Source organism: Protopterus annectens, chromosome 7.part0, assembly GCF_019279795.1.
Source record: "Protopterus annectens isolate FY-2018-M chromosome 7.part0, PAN1.0, whole genome shotgun sequence".
NCBI classification, from domain to species: domain Eukaryota; kingdom Metazoa; phylum Chordata; order Ceratodontiformes; family Protopteridae; genus Protopterus; species Protopterus annectens.
The window spans coordinates 1,401,726,481-1,401,746,358 of record NC_056739.1 but is presented as its reverse complement, the minus strand read 5'-3'; the positions used below and the strand labels follow the sequence as shown (position 1 = coordinate 1,401,746,358).

At 39.5% G+C, this 19,878-nt stretch overlaps 1 protein-coding gene across 1 annotated transcript in view; it reads left to right on the top strand.

Moving 5' to 3' along the window:
• The window catches only part of DOCK3 (dedicator of cytokinesis 3), a 4,843,230-nt gene that overhangs the window by 4,547,606 nt on the left and 275,746 nt on the right, over positions 1–19,878 (top strand). The window contains exon 41 of the mRNA XM_044077993.1: positions 8,884–9,025. Coding sequence (XP_043933928.1) covers positions 8,884–9,025 — 142 coding nt within the window. The remainder of the gene's footprint in view (positions 1–8,883; positions 9,026–19,878) is intronic.

Below are 19,878 nucleotides of genomic sequence, written 5' to 3'. Positions count from 1 at the left end.
TTAGCCAGCGCACTCCTCATAGGCTCAAAGGTGGGTCCACCAGAGTCTGTAGAAAGACCCCCCTCCAAGGCCCTGACCAGAGTTGGGCCCCCCCTCGCTGAAGCACCAAGAGGGAGACTAGGAGCCGTGGTCAGAAACCCCAGTGACTCCCCCTCAGGCCCGACCGAAGAGCCACGAGTACCAGGACCTGTCGAAAGTATCGAGAAGGTTGGAGCAGAGGTAGGTGCCGACAGACTAGCAGCGGATCTCAGAACTGACCCAACAACTTCCCCAGATTCTGTAAACCCTGGCTCCGACGACCCTAAGGTTGCCGAAGGAGGAAGAGATGGTACAGGCAAGGCTGGCTCTGGAGCCGACTGGGCTGGGGCCGACAGCAATTTGGAAAAGACCGGTGACTGTAGGTGCCTCTGGACAACCCTGTCCAGGTCCGAATCAGAGAGCCTGGAGAACTTGGAGGAAATAGAAGGGGCTCGACAAACTGTCTCTATTGGCTCCAATATCACCGTAGGAGTTCGGCTCCGAATCAGCTCCAACAATATTGGAGCCGAGGCAGACTCAAGGAACACCAAAGCCTCCCTCGGAGCCGATGAAGTAGGAGCCGACGAAACCGATCCTGGAGCTGACCCTCTCTCTCTCGGCTCCGAAGCCCTAGGAGCCGAGGGAGAAGATCCCAATTTCGAACCCCTTTCCATCGGCTCCGAAGTCAGTGGAACCAAGGAAGGGGAAGCAGAACTTGGTCTCTCATCTCTCGGCTCCGAGGGCAATGGAGCCGAAGATGAAGACATAGATTTTCCTCTTTTAGCCGGCAGATCCAACGGACTGGTTGGAACCGACGACCTTTTCTTCTTACCACGAGGCTCTGAAGACTGAAGAGCCTCTTCAAAAGAAGGCCTGATTAAGCCTTTTAAAATCAGTTTATTTTTTCTCTCTTGGAGGACCCTGGAGGCAAAGGCATGGCAAACACTGCAAGACTCTTGCAAGTGCTTGGCCCCTAAACAGTAAACACAGATGTCATGGCCATCTGTGATAGACATCTTGTACCCACACTTGGTACATTTTTTAAAACCAGAAGGCCTATGCTCTTTTCCAGACATTCTGACCAAAAAACACACACTGAAGGAAGGAAAGGAAGGGAATAGAGCTCTAACTTAAACGCTCTAAAGGTAGGGCTAAGGCCCACCAAACACCAGGAATTTACCACAGAAATTTTAACTTTAAGCTAAAACAACCAACACACACTCAGACAACAAGATAGCTATTAAAATAACTTTTTTGGTTAAATGTTAAGAAAAAGCTCACAAAAAAAAAACAAATTTGACTAAAAAAATAGGGTACTTAGCCACAGCCAACTCAAAACCATGTCTTAGCACTAGGAGCGGCAAACGAGATCTGGGGGCTTGGGTGTAGTGCATCCTGGGATATAGGGGTTGGCCCAGCCAATCAGAGACTTTGTGCTAGTGTACCGGCCGAGTCGGAGACGATTCTCGGCTCCAAGCCCCCATCAGTTTAGAATGTAGGCGAGATAGGATCGCCTTACATCTAAAATAATTCAATATAAGAACATAACAAGTACAGGCTTGGTGAAAAAAAATAATTTGTTAAATGAAAGTTACTGGTTTAAGTCTAAACAATTAAAATGTAAAATATCTTCCAATATCACTGATTGTAGTAATATAACCTAATGTTAGAATTCACTCTGGTGCAGAAGAGGTAATTTATTTTGTATGTTATATTTAGTGTATGATAAATTAACTATATCTACTAAAATCCACAAGGGGTCTGTGTTTTCCATTTAATAAAGTACTTGTGATTACTGTATTTCATAGATTATTGAATGCTATCAGTTTGTCATACAATGCAGTAAATTAACAAGAAAAACACATATTTCATCTTAATGTAGAATCTTCACTGTACTGCAAATGTTTTTTCTACCAGGAAGGAACTAACAGGCCATAAAAAATAACTTTATAAACTACACAACTGCTTCATGAGGGTTAGCAACATGGGACTTGTAAAAACATCCTTAAGCAGCACTCTGTGTAGTTTACCCTAAATGCTAAATTTACAATAAAAAAAATAGTCCTCCAAGTTGAGAACAACAGAAAAGGTTTTTTTCATTTTTAAACAGTAACAAACCACTCGCTGCAAATATAACAGCCAGCTTGCTACAGATAAATACCACACACTGAACACTAAGAACTTCAGTCCTGAGTGCAAATGCATTATTGGCATTCGGTAATAGAGTACCGGTGCTCTGCTGTATCACATAGGGAGCACCGAAGATCGTTAGACCTGACCAGAACTGCACTATCAGCATTCAGAAACTACACAGAAGCTATTCAGAAAATCACACCCCCCCCCCCAGGCATAAGCTACTCCTCTAGTACTATATTCAGATGTTCATTTAATTAGTGAAGTATAATGTGGCATCACAATAGACACAGTTTTATTACAAGTAAACCATGTAAGCACCCTATCTTAATTCTTGCCTTCATTGCTGATTTAATAACTTGTTCCTCAAAGGTGAATCAGAGTTTCTACTAGGTATGAACATTTATTAAGGTTATTTGTTTATAAAACAGACTGGGTAGTATTGAGAAGGCTAGTGAGTGTTTTGGAAGTATGTTAGCTATTAAGAGTGTCATGCATTGGTGTTTATTTCTGAGTGAACTGCACATGTAACAATGGGTTCTATTTAAGCAAATATGTAGTTTGAGTATTTTTAATGTCGTTTGTAATTATCACTCAAGAGTAGATTAACATCATAGAGTACATTATGTTAAGAGCTTTTTGACATTTGTAGTCAACTAGTGTTGAATATAATGTAATATTTTTTAAATATTTGAAATGTACAGACACTTTTGGTGTGACAGTAGTGTAGGGTCAGAACAAGTGCCAAGATACATAATCTGACAGATTCAGCGATTTGGCCAGGAGGGCTGGAATTTGTGGTCTGGATGTTGCTCCTGTCAGCCTTTTATGAGTACTGGGGAGAATATTTTTTTTTTGTTTTTTTGAGAAATGTTTGACAGAGGCATAGGTCACTGAGGTAGATGGCTTAGGCTTCAGCTGAGATCACTATCTTTTGTGATAGATGTGTATGAAAAAAGTATAGTACCAAAACACATATGGAATATCCAAATAGTCACGAAAGGCTGCTGTAACAGGAACGAAACTCACAGGCAATCCTTAAAATCAAACAAACAATTTATTGGAAGTAAAAAATGAGCGCTTTCGCGTGGTCCATCCACGCTTCATCAGATAAATCACTTAAACTTATGTGGGGATTATATACAACCGCTCAAGGCGGGAAAGTCTGCTCATTAATCAATTAACATTTAAATCATACTGAAAGCATTAAAAACATTAAAAACACTTAACCATTTAAGTGCACTTACTGGCTCAGATCTTGAGCTACCAAATGCTTTTATGTTTACAAAAAACACTTGCTTATATTCTTATATAAATCTATAACACAACTTGAAATAAATGAATAAGACGAAAATATATATGTAAATGTCAACTTAAATTTTCATATATGATTTATAATTTTACATATTTATATAAATTCTCATATAATTCTGCTGAATCAGAACTTATCAAATATAAATATAATTTTGCATAGATAAATATAAATAGAGGTTATAAATCAATTTTAATTATATAAAATCACCATATATAAGGTATAAAATATTAAACTTGCCCATAGTTATTAATCAAGATGTTATAAATCTGTAAACAACATGTATAACATATCAATAAATGTCATATAATATGTCTTGTGGAATCAATAGGAGATATAAAATATCTGCTCTTTAACAATTATACTTATTATAATATGTTAAATTCATTCTAAGGGCAATATCTACATATATATGTATATACTGTGATAATGAATGAACCAAACGAAAAATATTATATCTATCATAGGTATAAAAACCTAAAATTTACTTCATAGATATTAAAAGTGGTTTGATGGACACCTGAGTGTTGAGTCCCGGCTCAATGTGTGCTCCCAAATGGAGTATCCATTCGAGCTCCATTAAAGCCAACTGATTCTCTTTGTCTCCCCCTCTTTCATTTTGATTTACTACTTGTAGGACTCTGAAAGAGAAAGAATGTGTGGAGAATTCTATAATATGTTTGGCCAACGCGTTGTTATCTATAGCTTTACGTATATCATAAAGATGATTGTATATGCGTTCCTGCAACCTTCTCTTTGTTAATCCCACATAGAAGGCCTCACATTTGTTGCAGGTGGCCAAATATATCAAATTTCTAGTATTGCAACTTGCTCGAAAATGTGGTTTAAAGACAAAATTAATATTAGGGTGTACAAAACACTGTGTCCTAGTTATGTATCTACACCTGTTGCAACTATAACATGGGTAGGTACCAAAATCCTTGGTTTTGATGTTATAGGCCAACGTATTTTCTCCCTCTCTTCTGATGTTCTTATCTCCACATAAAATTCTTTTTAAATTCCTACTATTCTTGTATATAAAGGAAGGGCTCTTACCTACAAATTTCTTGGTGGAGGAGTCTATTGTTAGAATATGCCAGTTGGCATGAATGACTTGCTGAATCTTTCTGATGTCGCTAGTATAGGTAGTAATGTAACCTATTTGATTACTACTGCCTTCTTTTCTCCTATTAAATCTTGTGTTATTTCTTTTACATTTCACAGCCATATCATCCTTTTTGATGGGTATGGTGTCACCTAGAATATTAAACTTGATGTTGCTGACCATGGTGGGACTGTATCCTCTGTCAATAGATAATTTCTCTAGAAACTGTGCTTCTTTATTCAATTCATCTATGTTACTGCACAATCTCTTAATTCTAGTATATTGGCTCTTAACTATAGCTTGAAAGGTATGGCGGGGGTGCATGCTATCAAAACATAGCAAAGAATTCTTCCAAGTGGGTTTCCTGTATAGAGTGGATTCTAGGGTGCCCTCATTTGTGAACCTTATGGTAACATCCAAAAAATGGATTTCTTGGTTAGAAGCCTCCTGTGTGAAACGTAAAAACGTACTGGTAGTATTTAAGTATTGTAGAAAGCATTCAAATAATTCCAGAGTACCTTCCCATATTATTATGACGTCATCAACGAAACGCCTGTAAAGCTTAATAAGCTTAAAGTTCTCATGTGTAAAGAGGTAGAGCTTCTCCCACGATAGGACTACCAGGTTGGCATAGGTGTTAGCGCAGGGGGTGCCCATGGCAACCCCCCACTTCTGTAAATAATTACTGCCACCAAACATAAAGGCGTTATTGAATAACACTAATTCTAACAATTGATCTACCAATATAATTCTATCTTTCGAAAAGTCAGTTTCTTTAACCAACAGTTCATTTACATATTGCATACCGATGTCATTAGGTATCGAGGTGAATAAGTCCTTGACATCTAAGGTGATCAAAAGATATGATTGGTCATTGTCTAAATTTAGTGTTTTGGAAGTATGTTAGCTATTAAGAGTGTCATGCATTGGTGTTTATTTCTGAGTGAACTGCACATGTAACAATGGGTTCTATTTAAGCAAATATGTAGTTTGAGTATTTTTAATGTCGTTTGTAATTATCACTCAAGAGTAGATTAACATCATAGAGTACATTATGTTAAGAGCTTTTTGACATTTGTAGTCAACTAGTGTTGAATATAATGTAATATTTTTTAAATATTTGAAATGTACAGACACTTTTGGTGTGACAGTAGTGTAGGGTCAGAACAAGTGCCAAGATACATAATCTGACAGATTCAGCGATTTGGCCAGGAGGGCTGGAATTTGTGGTCTGGATGTTGCTCCTGTCAGCCTTTTATGAGTACTGGGGAGAATATTTTTTTTTTGTTTTTTGAGAAATGTTTGACAGAGGCATAGGTCACTGAGGTAGATGGCTTAGGCTTCAGCTGAGATCACTATCTTTTGTGATAGATGTGTTAGAAAGAAGATATTAATAGGTTATTTGCTTAGAGAAGAGAGTTGTTAATACTTAAAATGCTAGAAATTGATAAAAACATTAAAATTTGTAGTTCTTAGGGAGAGGCCCTGGGATTCCTTTGTGTTATGATGTAGGATGTATCTGATTGCCGTCTATATTAGTTCACCAAAAATATATTCCAGTGAACACCTATTCATCGACCTGTAATCATCGAAAATCACTTCAATGAGTCACTAAATTTACTAAGGGCAACAAAATAGTTGGCTGAAGCACAATGGACAACTACAGAACTTTGCCCTTTTCTCTACTGTAGTGCAATCTCGGAGTTGGTATATATAGTTGGGGGTGTGAAGCCCCTCCACTTTGGTAGGTTTGAGTCAACTGCAAGTTGGTACATTGTGGTTCAGGCAACTATTTTGTTGCCCTTAGTAAATTCAGCAAATCACTGATGCGATTTTCACTGATTAGGGGTCGATGAATAGGTGTTTGCTGGAATAACATTTTGCAAACTAATACAGACCCTCTGATTTATATGTTTACAGGTTGAAGGTACTATCTGAATTAGTTATAGTTCATGTTAAGGCTGTAATGAGAAAGTATTTATTTATTTTATTTTACATTTGTTTAATGGGATGGTTCACTGAGTTGAAAAAGGGCCCCTTTTCAGTGGAGGCTCAAGGAGAAAGCTCCACATTAACAAGAAGAAACAAGTCCACATTAACAAGAACAAACAAAGTGTCACAATTAACTACAGCATAGATACACATGTCCATAAACATAAAACTTCTAGTAACAGTGTCAAGTATATTTACAACTTATGGGGACATGCTGCACATTCACAAAAAAATCAATGTACAATATCTGGTATAGTTGCAACTCAGTAAGCATAGTTAGAATTTTGATGAGTAGGTAAAAAAAATTAAACTAGCCAGGGAATGAACCATTTTATATCCATTTGGGTCTAGCCAGTAAGTAGCAAGGTATTTGCTAGTAAACAATAGTAGTAGTAGTAGTACAGAACAGAGGAGACAAGCAATAGGAAATGTTAGGGGAGGGAAAAACTGTCAGTGTGAGTCAAAGTGGATACAATATGAGCCTTAAAGTAGTACTGCAGTGCAGTCTAGTAATAGTCTGGAAAAAGTACTGTCGAACAGGTGTAGTGAACTGTGGAAGCTTGTTGGTAATACATAGAGAAAGAGGGGAGGGGGTCTAGGAAGGTACAGTGGGTGGGATAGAAAACAAGGAGAGAGAGGGTGAAAAGCTATTAGAGAAATTCATAAAGGCCAATATGAGATAAAGAGGTTGAAAATGGAGCTAGGAGAGGAAGCATAGATCATCCAGGGTGTGCTGTAGTGCACGATGATGAGGTACAGTGTCATGACTTGGTGAGGCCTGTGAATATTGCACCATTTTGGTTCCATTCATTTTATTTTTGTATATGTTGCCTGTAGATGAGAGGAAGTCATTGCAGGTGTTCTCCCATTCAGAAAAGCAATGCTGATTATTACAAAGTGTGTTATACTACTTCAGTGAAACAGAGAGAAACTGTACCTGTCAACACTTAAAAAGAAAAGCACTGGTGGAGGAGGAAGTCATGCTTCTACCTTGGGGCTGAGTCTGGGAAATGCGATATGAGGCAAGCATACTGGCCAGTATTATCAGAGGTCTCCCATTAAAATGTAAAAACCTGCATAGTAATTTTGTATTACTAAATATATTGTGCCTTTATGCAAATGTACACTTGTTCTTGCCTGTCACACTATCCAGACTATTCACTGAGGCAGAGCCAATGCATTTTTCTGCAGCACAAAAGCCAGAAACATTTGTTGTCATCCAGCCTTGTTCTTATTGTTGCCTTTTGCTAATCAAATAATTCACTGATGGATTACATCTGTTTATTAGTGATGTAGTACTGATGGAGTACTGACGTTATGTTTCGCTGATAAGATTAGATGATCTGGGATGAGGTTATTCGTCCTGGGAAGATAATGTGATGCTGCTGCAAACGGGCAAGTTGAGGTAGGGTGTGCAGGAAAGAAAGTGAGTGTGAACGCTAGTGTTTCTCATGTGACTACATTTTGTAATGTGATATGGTATGGAATATTTTGGTGCAATATGATAGTTTTTGTATTTCAGACATATACAGACAAACAGGAACACACAAATTCACATCAAATACCTGTTAATGAAACAGTATCTTTAAATTGTAGGAGAACATTACTGCTATGAAACTGGATCTGTGAATGTGCTTTACAATTACCACAGAATGTATAATAATTTCTCTGTGCACACACTAGTTACTAATGAAGCTATACACTGCCTTCCCGGTAATGTAATAGATTGTATACAGCATTTCTCACTGTTATTATGCAGTGTAACAGAACATGAGCTGTTACCACTGGCACCTGCAGTGTGCCCTCCCTAAAATGGAATATAAATCTGATGTGACAACCTTTATTGGACCAACATATGTTTTAGAGATGTTTGAACCTTTGGACTATTTGGAATCCTACATTCAAAGTTATTCTCAATGAAGGATTCCTGTTATTCTGAAAGTTTATTTGACTGCAAAAGTTATGGTGAGCCAAGAGAAGGTATTGTACCTCCCAAAATGGAAGGTGTCAAAGAGTACACTATTATAGAACAAGCCAAAGGAAACAACACTGATATGTTGTGGTATCAAAGTGTGGAAGTGTAAAGCAGTCATCAAAATTAGTACAATTCCAGTATACCTGAATAACTTCTTACTGCTATAATATTTACTGCATATAAAAAGGGGGTATAGGTAAATGAATGAGTCACAAAAAACAATTGCAAGGATTGGGACCTTTCAGGAAAGATACATTTTGTTTCTATAGCTATCTCATTGTTTGTGTTTGCCAGATTTATTTCATTATTTTGGGAAATGTAAATTAATTTATTTTTACTGTGTTTCAGAATAAGGAGTTTGTATGTCGGGGTCATGACTACGAGAGGCTCGAGGCCTTCCAACAGAGGATGATGAGTGAGTTCCCACAAGCAATTTCAATGCAGCATCTCAATCTACCTGATGAGAACATCTTGCTAAGTGATGCACAGTGTATCCTTTGTAAAGATTGAAGGAGCAATACTGTTTTCATATTAATTGTTATTTAAACATAGTACTCCAAAATAAAATACCCCAGTATATTTTTGTAGGGGGTGTTGCCACTGGTTAACATTAGGGCCACTTGACTTGATATCAGTTAGTATGTGTCTGTGAACATTCTTATTTGGTTTTGTGTGATGCATACACATTATGCATTCAGCAGATCCCCCCTGCACAGTTTATATTTCTTTACTGGTACAGGTAATGCAATTAGGTAGTATTTATTACTCCAGGCTCACAACCTTTTGCCAGAGTTTCATGATCAGTTTTGGTAACTGTTTCTGTCTTCTTTTCCTCATATTATGAAGTTTGAATTAATGTTCCATTCCACAGATTTTTCCCTACTAAGAACTGTTTTTGTGTAATTATTGCTACAAATATACCATGTTACATGAAGGCTTATATAGCATGTTTTTTTCCCTGTTTTTGCCCTTCTCATGCTGTGTTTCCCTCTAGCTGAAAAAAATTGTGTTTGTTAAGAATTTTGTCAACACCTGTGATGTTGGGGTGTTTCTGATTCTTAAACTATAAAGAATTCCAGGAAAAAGAACTCATGGTTTCCATAAATACTTCTTTCCTCAACATAAACATGCAGGAAGTAAAAAAACAAAAAAAAAAAAAAATCGAAAATGTATGAAAGAATTCTAGAACAAAAGACAAGGTGTGGTCCGGTTCTTTTTTGTCTGATAAAAACAAAACATTCTGAGAGCATTCCTCAGCTAAGTCAGTTAAACACAGAGGATAAAAGCTAAGAACTGTTAACAAGCTGCTTCTTGTAGACCAGAGTTTGATTCCCCAAGTCTCCATTTGCCTGCTGCATGATGCTGAGCAAGTCACTGAATCAGGAAGTGCTGCAGGAAGTTTGGGCTAAGCTCATCATTACTCTTCTGGACTGTATGCTTGGTAGCTACCTATGAACACCTGAATCAGGGTTAGCTCCTGAGATGCTGCTGTTGTTGTTGTACCCTTAATTACAGAAGCTCTGTGTGTGCTGACTTCATTGTCACCAGTAACATCATCAAGCTTTATATTCTGCAACTAACCTTGAACAATATAAGCTTTAAATTTGCTTTAATCAATGTCTGATTTGCTGCAAATCCATTCTCAAAGCTGTCTTTAGAATGCCATTTGAAGAAATATTCACTGAATCTGGAGGGCATCACTAGCAGCCAAGATTGGCTGTGTAGTTTTTCTACAACTCCGATTGCTTTCTAACATAAACTTGCCCCAATGAAGCCTGACTTTAATCTTCATTTAGAAATGGATAGAGAGAATGCAAATAAGACTCAGGATCTCAAACAGATCTCTGCCATGTTATGAGACAAGCAGATGTTGGCTAAAATGCTAGAAATGCTCCAAGCTGTTACTTCAGAGACAGAGGGTCTGCATGCTTGGATCCACAAACCACTAGAGAATATAATCTCTCTGCAACACAGTTTTAAAGAGATGTAGAAGCATTTGCATTAATAAAGTTTTGATAGAAATGTGGCAATTTGGAGAATCACTAGAGAATTGTGAATCTCTGACTGCAAAGTATTTCAGAATCTATACTAGAATCAGACCTGCTTTCTCCTTTTTTAAATGAAATCCTGCCAGCATTGAACGTTTCCATGGATATGGACTGGGAGCTCGACTGTATTCACTGGGTGGGCAGGAGAAAAGATAATGCCAAGTGTCTAAGGCAAGTAACCCTTAAACTGTATTTTACGCTGCTATGAACTGGTTGTTAAATAACATTTACCTCTTACATGGAGTGAAAGTTGAGGGCTTGTCTTATCCAGGACTGTTTATAAGTGTTGTGCCCAGCAGCATGGTTTCATAGGGACAGATGTAGCACAACCTAATACATCACCAGAACCTTCCTTGCAGCAAGAGATGGGGTGGATTGCCAATTAGTGCAGAGGATGGGATGAGTCTGAGGAGTCTGACCAATCAGATTTAGTCTCTAAAAGAGGAAAGAAAAATGTTAATAATTACAGGTCTTCTAATGATCAGTCCCAGACTGCTCCTCAAACGCTCTCTGCAGATTTATTGGTTGTTGATCAATATGAGGCAGATCAATGAGTAGGTATGTAGCTCCATGGGGCATTCAAGAACAACCTTGGTTTTCAAGCAAGGAGCAGCATTGGCCACGCCTCTGGAATGAATACACTGTTTGAACTGAGGATGAAAGTGTGGCCCTTAGAAACTGAAGTGATCAAATGTTTGTTGTTTTTCTTTTGGCTTTTCCTGGTTAGGGGTCGTCACAGCGGAACTCCGGTCTGCTAATGATTGGCAGTAGATTTTTATGGTGCCAAGGTGCCAGCTCGACACCCAACCTTCAACGAAGGCATACCCATTTACGCATATCTTTTGAATGCCACTCGACTGCGGGGAGGACATGCAGATACCACACAGAAGGTGCTGCAGCTGAGAATCGAACGGGAGAACCTCTTGCTGTGAGGCGACAATGCTACCGCTGCACCACCGTGGCTTCAAGTGATCAAATGGAGCAGCAAAAAAGGAATGAACTTGGGTAAGTCCATTGAACTGTGCAAATACTCCTAGCAACCACAAAGGCTTAGCAACTGTGTAGGGGTGGCTGAATATACCAGGTAAGCTCTCAAATATTTACAGGTTACATTTTTCTTTCTTTAAGCAACTGTAAATACTTTATTTATTACCACACTTTAATTTTTACTTACTGTACAATCCTCAAGCATGGTGCACTTGTCATTTTGGTTCTGATTGCTGATACATCTATTGTATAGTTTTATGTTTATATAATACTAGTTTTTTAGCCTCATGTCAGACAGTCTGTGTTTGCATTCATCTTTCATTTCACCACTGTTAAGTATGTAAATCCAAATGTCACATTCAGGTATTCTATCTAATTTTAACGCCAGGTTTGATTTAGCATTGCTCCTTAAATAAAAACAGTTAAACACACAAATGAACTGCTTACAAAATAATTTGAGATCCGCAATTAATTAGTGACTGTATTGTTTTGTTTTCATTATATTAAAAGTCTTAATGACTACACCACTGACGAAAATAATTAACTTTTGGTTTGTTTCCCAAAATTTTAAAACAGGTAATTTGTGTTTAAATTACCTGTTTAACTGTTGTAGGCTACACAATCATGTGTGATAGCCATTTCTGTGCATTTAAAGTGTTTTTTTTATTGTATCTGCTTTATTTTCTGAAAAAAAAACAAAAAAAAATTCTTGTTTTCTCACCTTTCTAAGCTAGTAGAGTCCAGTTTTCAGGTTAGTGCTGAATTCAGGGCTGTGATACATGTTTCTGTGTTTGCCCATAACTTATTTGGATAGAAGGAAGTTTCTCTGTTCACTGTGAGAGAGGGAGCTTATAGCAGCCTATCTGTCCCGGGAGGAGTGGTTTCAGCCCAGAAATTAGTAGTTTATTGGCCATTTTGGGCTAATTTCTATCACTTTCATTTCCCTGGTATAAAACCCGCATTTGCAAGGTTTTTGTGCTAGTATACAGCTCAGCAAGCTCCTACCTGGTGCCCTGCAGAGTTCTACAGCAGCAGAGAGACAAAAGAGAGACTTTGGAGTGATTAACTATAATTTTTCTGCATTTTCGTGCTGCCTTTAGCTAATTCCACCTAAAACGACAATTTTCTAGAGTTTCTATGATTTACAAAGCTTGTTTCAGTTAGATATTGTACTTATTTTACTGCCTGCACTTTAACAAAGTCATTTTTATGTTTAGATTACCTATTTAACTGTTGTAGGCTACACACTGGTGTGATAGCCATTTCTGTGCATTTAAAGTGTTTTTTTTTTATTGTATCTGCTTTATTTTCTGAAAAAAACAAAAAAAATATTTGTTTTCCTGCCTTTCTAAGCTAGTATAGTCCAGTTTTCAGGTTAGTGCTGAATTCAGGGCTGTGTTACAAGTTTCTGTGTTTGCCCATATCTTACTTGGAAAGAAGGAAGTTTCTCTGTTCACTGTGAGAGAGGGAGCTAATAGCAGCCTATCTGTCCCGGGAGGAGTGGTTTCAGCCCAGTAATTAGTAGATTATTGGCCATTTTGGGCTAATTTCTATCTCTTTCATTTCCCAGTTATAAAACACGCATCTGCACGGTTTTGCACGCCGGGCAGTGCTGGTTAGCTAGGGTATAGCTATTCCAGGCTCCACAAATTCTACTCTTCAATTTTTCCCTTGGAACTAGACAAACTTTCAACTTAAACACTCAAACCATTCACTTCTCATACCGGCACTTGCTCAAAACTCATAGCAAGCACTAATAAACCTTAGCACTAGACCCCCCCCCCCCATACTGTAGAGAAGGACAAGGCTCTATATTCGACCTTACCAGCCAATCAGTAAAACATTTCACTGTACCTATCCAGGCATGTCCAAATGGCAGTTTCAGGTGTACTCTCCGGTCCAACTGGTGAATCTGGGCATTTTGAGGCAATGTTACAATTGCCTCATGTACACAGACAACCCTCTCCTCCTTCCACCAAACACTAATACATGCGAGAGATGCAATTATACAGCCAAATTGGAGGCTAAGCTCTCTCAACCCAAGACTGGACCAGGCAGTCAAGAGGAGAAGGGAATTACTTGCATCACACCACCAGTCTTACATAGACCTATGAAACCAGCACTGGCAAAAACCCCACATAAATGCACAAAAACATACTCAGAGGCTCTAAATAAAAATCTGCAAAAGCAACAGAGACCTGCAAAGCAGACATCCAAGCAACCTCCACCCCCCAACACAAACCATGAAACACATACTTCACAAAACCAGTGTGCCACACAATCACATCCCTTAAGGCAAAGTAACATACCCAACACACTAGTAATAGGTGACTCTATAGTCAGGCACACTGACGTCCCACTCACTAGGCTGAACAAGGAGAAGGTTACTGTTAGCTTCCTGTCGGGTGCCAGGATCCGCCACATAACACAAGCACTCAGGTCACTCTAGAACAAGTACAAATATGACTCTGTCATTGTCCATGTTGGTGTGAATGACCTGAGCCATACCTCCCTGGACTACATGAAAAGAGACATGGAGGACCTCTCTGATCATGAAACCCAGGCCGGTATGACCCTGACCCTGAGTAGCATCCTGCCCTCACCAAGAATGATACCATGGTATAGAGAAAATATTATCAATTTCAACAATTGGCTAAGCTTCTGGTATCATTCAGAGGAGATCCAGTGTCTGTCAGCCTGGGATAACATGCTCGACAAGCCACACTGCTTCGCTAGAGACGGCTTGCACCTGTCACCCTTAGGCTTTCGAATACTGGCCAAGGCTCCAACCACCCCCATAGTGCCTTTTTTAAGCAAGGCTCAAAAGACAAATCCACTGCCGTAAATAGCACAAGTAACAAAAAACTGAGGATAATGCTACTCACTGCCAGAAGTCTGAACCTCAAAATGCACACACTCGAGGCACTCCTCAGTATGGAGAAAATCGATATATGTGCAGTAACAGAAACCTGGTTTAAGGCTCCAGAGAGCACCCCAGCACTACCAGGCTACAACTCATACCATACATTTTGGCCACAAAACCTGGACCAAAATACATAATGTGGGGGAGTATCCATATTCATCAAGGATACCCACACCTCCAGGTTAGTGGCACAGCACGATGCTTCAGAGATCATCCACGTGCAACTAACAACGGGCAAAACTGCTATTCAAATTATAGCTTGCTACAGATCACCAACCATGTCCCAGGACCCCCCACTCCACATTCCTGGAAACACTGGGAAACATAAAGGTCCTACAAAACACCCTGATATTGGGTGATTTCAATTACCCAAACATTAACTGGGAGAACTACTCAAGTACAAACTCCCTTGCTGAACATTTCCTAGAATTTATAAACTCAAACACCCTGGATCAACTGGTCAATACCCCCATCAGAGGTGACAACATATTGGACCTGGTCATCATCAACAAGGGTGACCAGTCTTCCACACCGGAGGTCAACCCCTTGCTGGTTAGATCTGACCATAAACTAATCACTCCAGATATCCACATTCCGCCACCACCACCGGTCAAAAAAACCACCGTGATAAACTTTTCAGAAGCAAACTTCACATTATTTAAGACCGAGACGAGATGTTTCAAAGCCCCCATGCTAAAGGATAATGCTTTCCAAGCTGCAAAATCCTTTACTAATGCACTCTACAGGCACCTACAAGCATGCATGGATCATGTTATCCCAAATAAAACCAAGTCTCACTCCTCCAAGAAAAAGAAAGCAGTCTGGTGAACCCCTGCCATAAACAAGCTGTGCAATAGAAGGAGGAAACTAGTACAGAAAAGTATAAAATCCCAAGAAGGGAAGACATCCCTGATCAGTATCAGCAAGAAACTACATTCCTTCATAAAATCATCTAAGGTTAGCTTCAAAAGAAAAATTTACATGGACTCCAAAGATAACCACAAAGCATTCTTTAGCTATATCAAAAATCTAAGTGGCAATTCTCAGATCTGCTTGGAGTTAGTGCAGAATAGCACAAAATACACTGAACTGACCCATATCACCAACATCCTGGCAGACAGGTTCAGTGCAAACTTTACCCCCCCTCACCCCCAAAAGGGCCCATAACTGTACAAGAAGAATGTAATGCCCCTGAAATCACAGACGCTCAGGTTAAAACAGCCCTCTCCAAAGCCAAAAACACAGCATCAATGGGACCGGACGATGTCCCAGGCTGCATCCTACACGAGCTCAAAGATGAACTAACCCCTCACCTAAACACACTGTTTAAACTCAGCCTCTCCACAGGCTAGGTGCCCACAGAGTGGCGCACAGCAATGGTTATTCCACTCCATAAAGGTCGAGCCACAACAGAAACCAGGAACTGTTATTCTACTCCACAAAGGTGGAGCCACAACAGACTCCGGGAACTATCACCCTATAAGCCTGACTAGCTTGGTCTGCAAAGCTATGGAGTGCATCATCATGGATCTCATTAACAGAGACATTGGAAACCTCCAAACACTGGACCCTACCCAGTTCAGCTTTGTTAAGGGCAGATCATGCCTCCTAAACCTGGTGGACTTCTTTAAGACAGTTATCAAGGCTATAGACGAGGGAAAGATGGTCCACACAGCTTACCTAGACCTCGCAAAGTCCTTTGACACCATTCCCCACTCAGGTATCATAGACAAGCTCACCAGCCTAAACATAAACCTCTACATCATGAGATGGGTTGCTAACTGGATCATGGACAGAACCCACATGGGAAAAGTTGCGGAAGCTAGATCTGACTCTAAACCAGTTACAAGTGGCATTCCCCAGGGCTGTCTCCTCCTGTTCGGCATATACTTCTCAGAGGTACAGACAAGCACAGGAGGACTAAGGCTGACCATGTTCGCAAACGACTGCAAACTAGGGGCTATAGTTGACTCTCTGGCTGACACAGACATCCTCCAAAAGGGTCTTATTGAGACAGATACCTGGTGTGAAAACCATGGCCTCAAGCTAAATGCCAAAAAGTGCATAGTCATCCCCTTTGGAAAAAAACAAGGTACCCACAAACTACCACATAGGTGGTAGCCCCCTAAATACAGAAGACGTAATAAGGGATCTGGGGACCCAAGTAGATAGTAACCTCTCCTTTGATAATCACATTGCCAAAGTGGTTAGAAAATCCTTTTGTGTGGCCCACCTAATCACAAAAGGGTTTGCATCCAGATCAAAAGAGGTCATTGGGCCCCTCTATGCATCGCTCATCAGACCCATCATAGAGTACAATGCCCCATTTGGGATGTACCTTACAAGACACCTGCAACAACTGGAAAGACCACAGAAGTACCTCACCAAGAGGATCACCGGCCTCAAGCAGATGCCCTATGCAGCTCGACTGAAGAAACTCCAGCTGTACTCGGTTGCATACAGCCTGCTCAGAGGTGATCTCTGCCTGACATACAAGGCCATGTCCAACCCAGAATTGTTGGACATGCTCCACCTAAAGAAAACCATATTCCCTCGAGCCACATGCTCCAGGGATCTAAACCTCACCACAAAAATAAATAGGATGTGCTGAAGGGATAAATTTCTGTCCCAGGGACTTCCCATGCTCTGGAACAAGATTCCAGTCTACATTAGGCAGAGCTCCTCGCTAACCTTCTTCAAGAGAAACCTTGATGAGTGGATGGGAAACAGAAAGTTTACCCCAGGGATCACTTCAATGGCTCTGCTGGACAGAGGCACAGGGAACTAATCTATGGGGGCGGCGAAAGCCAACACATTCTGGCTAGGCTTATAAATGCCTTCGGGAAGATAGCCTAGTACCTACCTATGAACCTAAAATTTAAATATGGAAGTAACTGTTCAAGTCATCATAAGTCTTGCACCTTTGGACAATATTAGACTATGATTGGGCCATAACTGCAGATGAAGTCCACTGTCTCCACTTTGGGAATTAATTATTATTGAATAGGCTCTATGCTTATGACTGTCATACATACAAGTGTCAGGTCATCACAGACTTGTAGTTGTACATTTGTGTGTGTAACAACTTAGTTGATGAACATGCTTGAAACTATTTTTCCTTTTTTTACTCTAGTTTAAAGTATTGTGGTTTGCATTAAATTCAATATCAGGTTTATGCATGTTCTCTTGTATTACTGTATATGTTGGAAAGCTCTGTCCTTTCATGTTCTGAATTGTTAAAATGTTTTTTTTTCAATAATGCATGTTGCTGTTAGAGTTCCATTTTAGTATTTTTGTAGAAGCAACTATATGGGGAGTTATATAAAGGTCAGATATAAATGACTTATTGGAAGAAATACCTTATTTTGTTTAGAGTAGTGGAAGATAGGATATATTCATGTATTCTGTTGTCCTCTACAGCTTTCATTAGCACCTTGGCTTAAAGTGACTGGCATAGAGCCACGGTGGATCCAAAGGTCCCTTTGGACCACCCCAGGGAAGGAAAGGATGTAATGACTTGGGAAGGGGTGTGAGGTTTCAGATGGACAGGCCTTTTTTGATTATTGTAACCTGAAATGTGGGAGGGGTATCTCATCCAATTAAAAGGGAAAAGATTAGAAATAAAAAAAGGATACAGGAAGATGTAATTAAGTTTCAAAAAATAAAATTGAAAAGGAGAGAAGCCTTTAAATTGGATGATAGAGGCTGAATAACAGTGGGATGTAGTACAACATGATGTGGAAGACAAAAGGAGTGGTACTTTTGGTGAGACAAACCTTGCAGGTACATGTGAAAATACTTACAAAGAATGAGGGTAGATAGTCAAATATGAGGCTTGAGATTGCAAGGCAGGAGTGGAAAATGGGAGTTACATATGGCCCATGCTTGGACACCCTTGCCTTCTTTGTAGACTTTTATAACAGGTGGTCAGAGGTGATGCCCCACTTATTGCAGGAGACTTTACTTTGGTAGTTAGTTGCAATATAAATAGAAATTTGGACATCAAGAAAACAGTATGAGAGCATTTCAAGTGGTTAAGCAATGGAAGAAGATACAAGGTTGGGTGGATATATGGATATAAAAAAATCTGGCAGTTGAGGCAAATAAGTTTTATTCAGGAGAGGTTGGTAAAGCTACTTGCCTTGATAGAGTAGTAATGAGAGGGATCTTACAGGTACAAAAGTAATTGGAAAGGGATTGATGCCTTTCAGATCAGGTTCATGTAATCCTAACTCTATCTTTTCCAGGCCATTCACCTAAGGTAATAAATGCAATGGACAAACCTGGCACTGGAATATACCCCAGTGGTAATTGGAAGGTTTAAGCAGAATTGTTTTCATTTTAGGATGTAATGTTAGTGAGGAGTGAGTTGGACATGAGTTTAGTGATTGATGGGAATCTATAAAATGTGCTGTCACAGACATTAGATGAGCTTAGAGTGACATTGAGAAGAGGGAGAACAGATAATGATGTGGATGGCCAGTCTAAGGCAGTTGCAAAGGGATGTAGATGGGGATCTGTTATGCAATATTCTAAATAAAATATTAATGATCCAAAACCTTCTGTCTTGAATTAATGAGATAGAGGATATGGCAGTGGAGAAGGGGCGGATACACAAACAGGACTTGTGGTGATACATGGCAGGGAACTCATGTAGATGGTTAGCACAAATGGTAAAGGGCAATTACAGGGAATGGATCATTATGGAACTTTAAGAAGAAGAAGGTAGGCTGCTTACAGATAGAGATGATGTTAAAAATACTTTTGCTGCCTTTCTTGGCATGTTATATCAGAGTACAGTATTGACTAAGGTGAACACTTTGAGCAGGGAGGCTAATTATATTTTTGAGGGAGCTAGATTTAATGGGGTAGGGAATCAACTACTAGAGGAAAACATTGGGATTCAGGAAGTTTCTGAGGCCTGTAAGGGGCAGATAGGTGCTGAAGTTCGGGGTTGTGATAGTATCCTAGCTACATTTGTTTTGGGTTTTTAGTGCCACATTGTTAGAATATTTGACTTGGGTGTATAATAAGAGTGTCAGGATGGGGTTCTGCCAAATTCCATTATAAAAGCATTGGGCATTCATCTTTGGTTGCTTGGTATGATGTGGTATGGAGTTTTATTTACTGTGAGAAGGATATGGAGGAGTTTGAAGTTGCTGTCCTGCCTTATGAGTCTTTCAGTAAATGTACTTCTAAAGAACGCAGAGCCCCTCTGTTATTTTCAGCATTGGTCCTGAAAGTGTGGTAGGCATTGAAACCTGCACTGCGGGGGTACTATTGCTGTTCTGAAACCATATTTCAGTAAGTTATACAGATATCTGTATTTTCAAGAGTTATGAGTACCCACAAGGATTGCAACTTCTTGCTAAAGCTTCTAGTTCT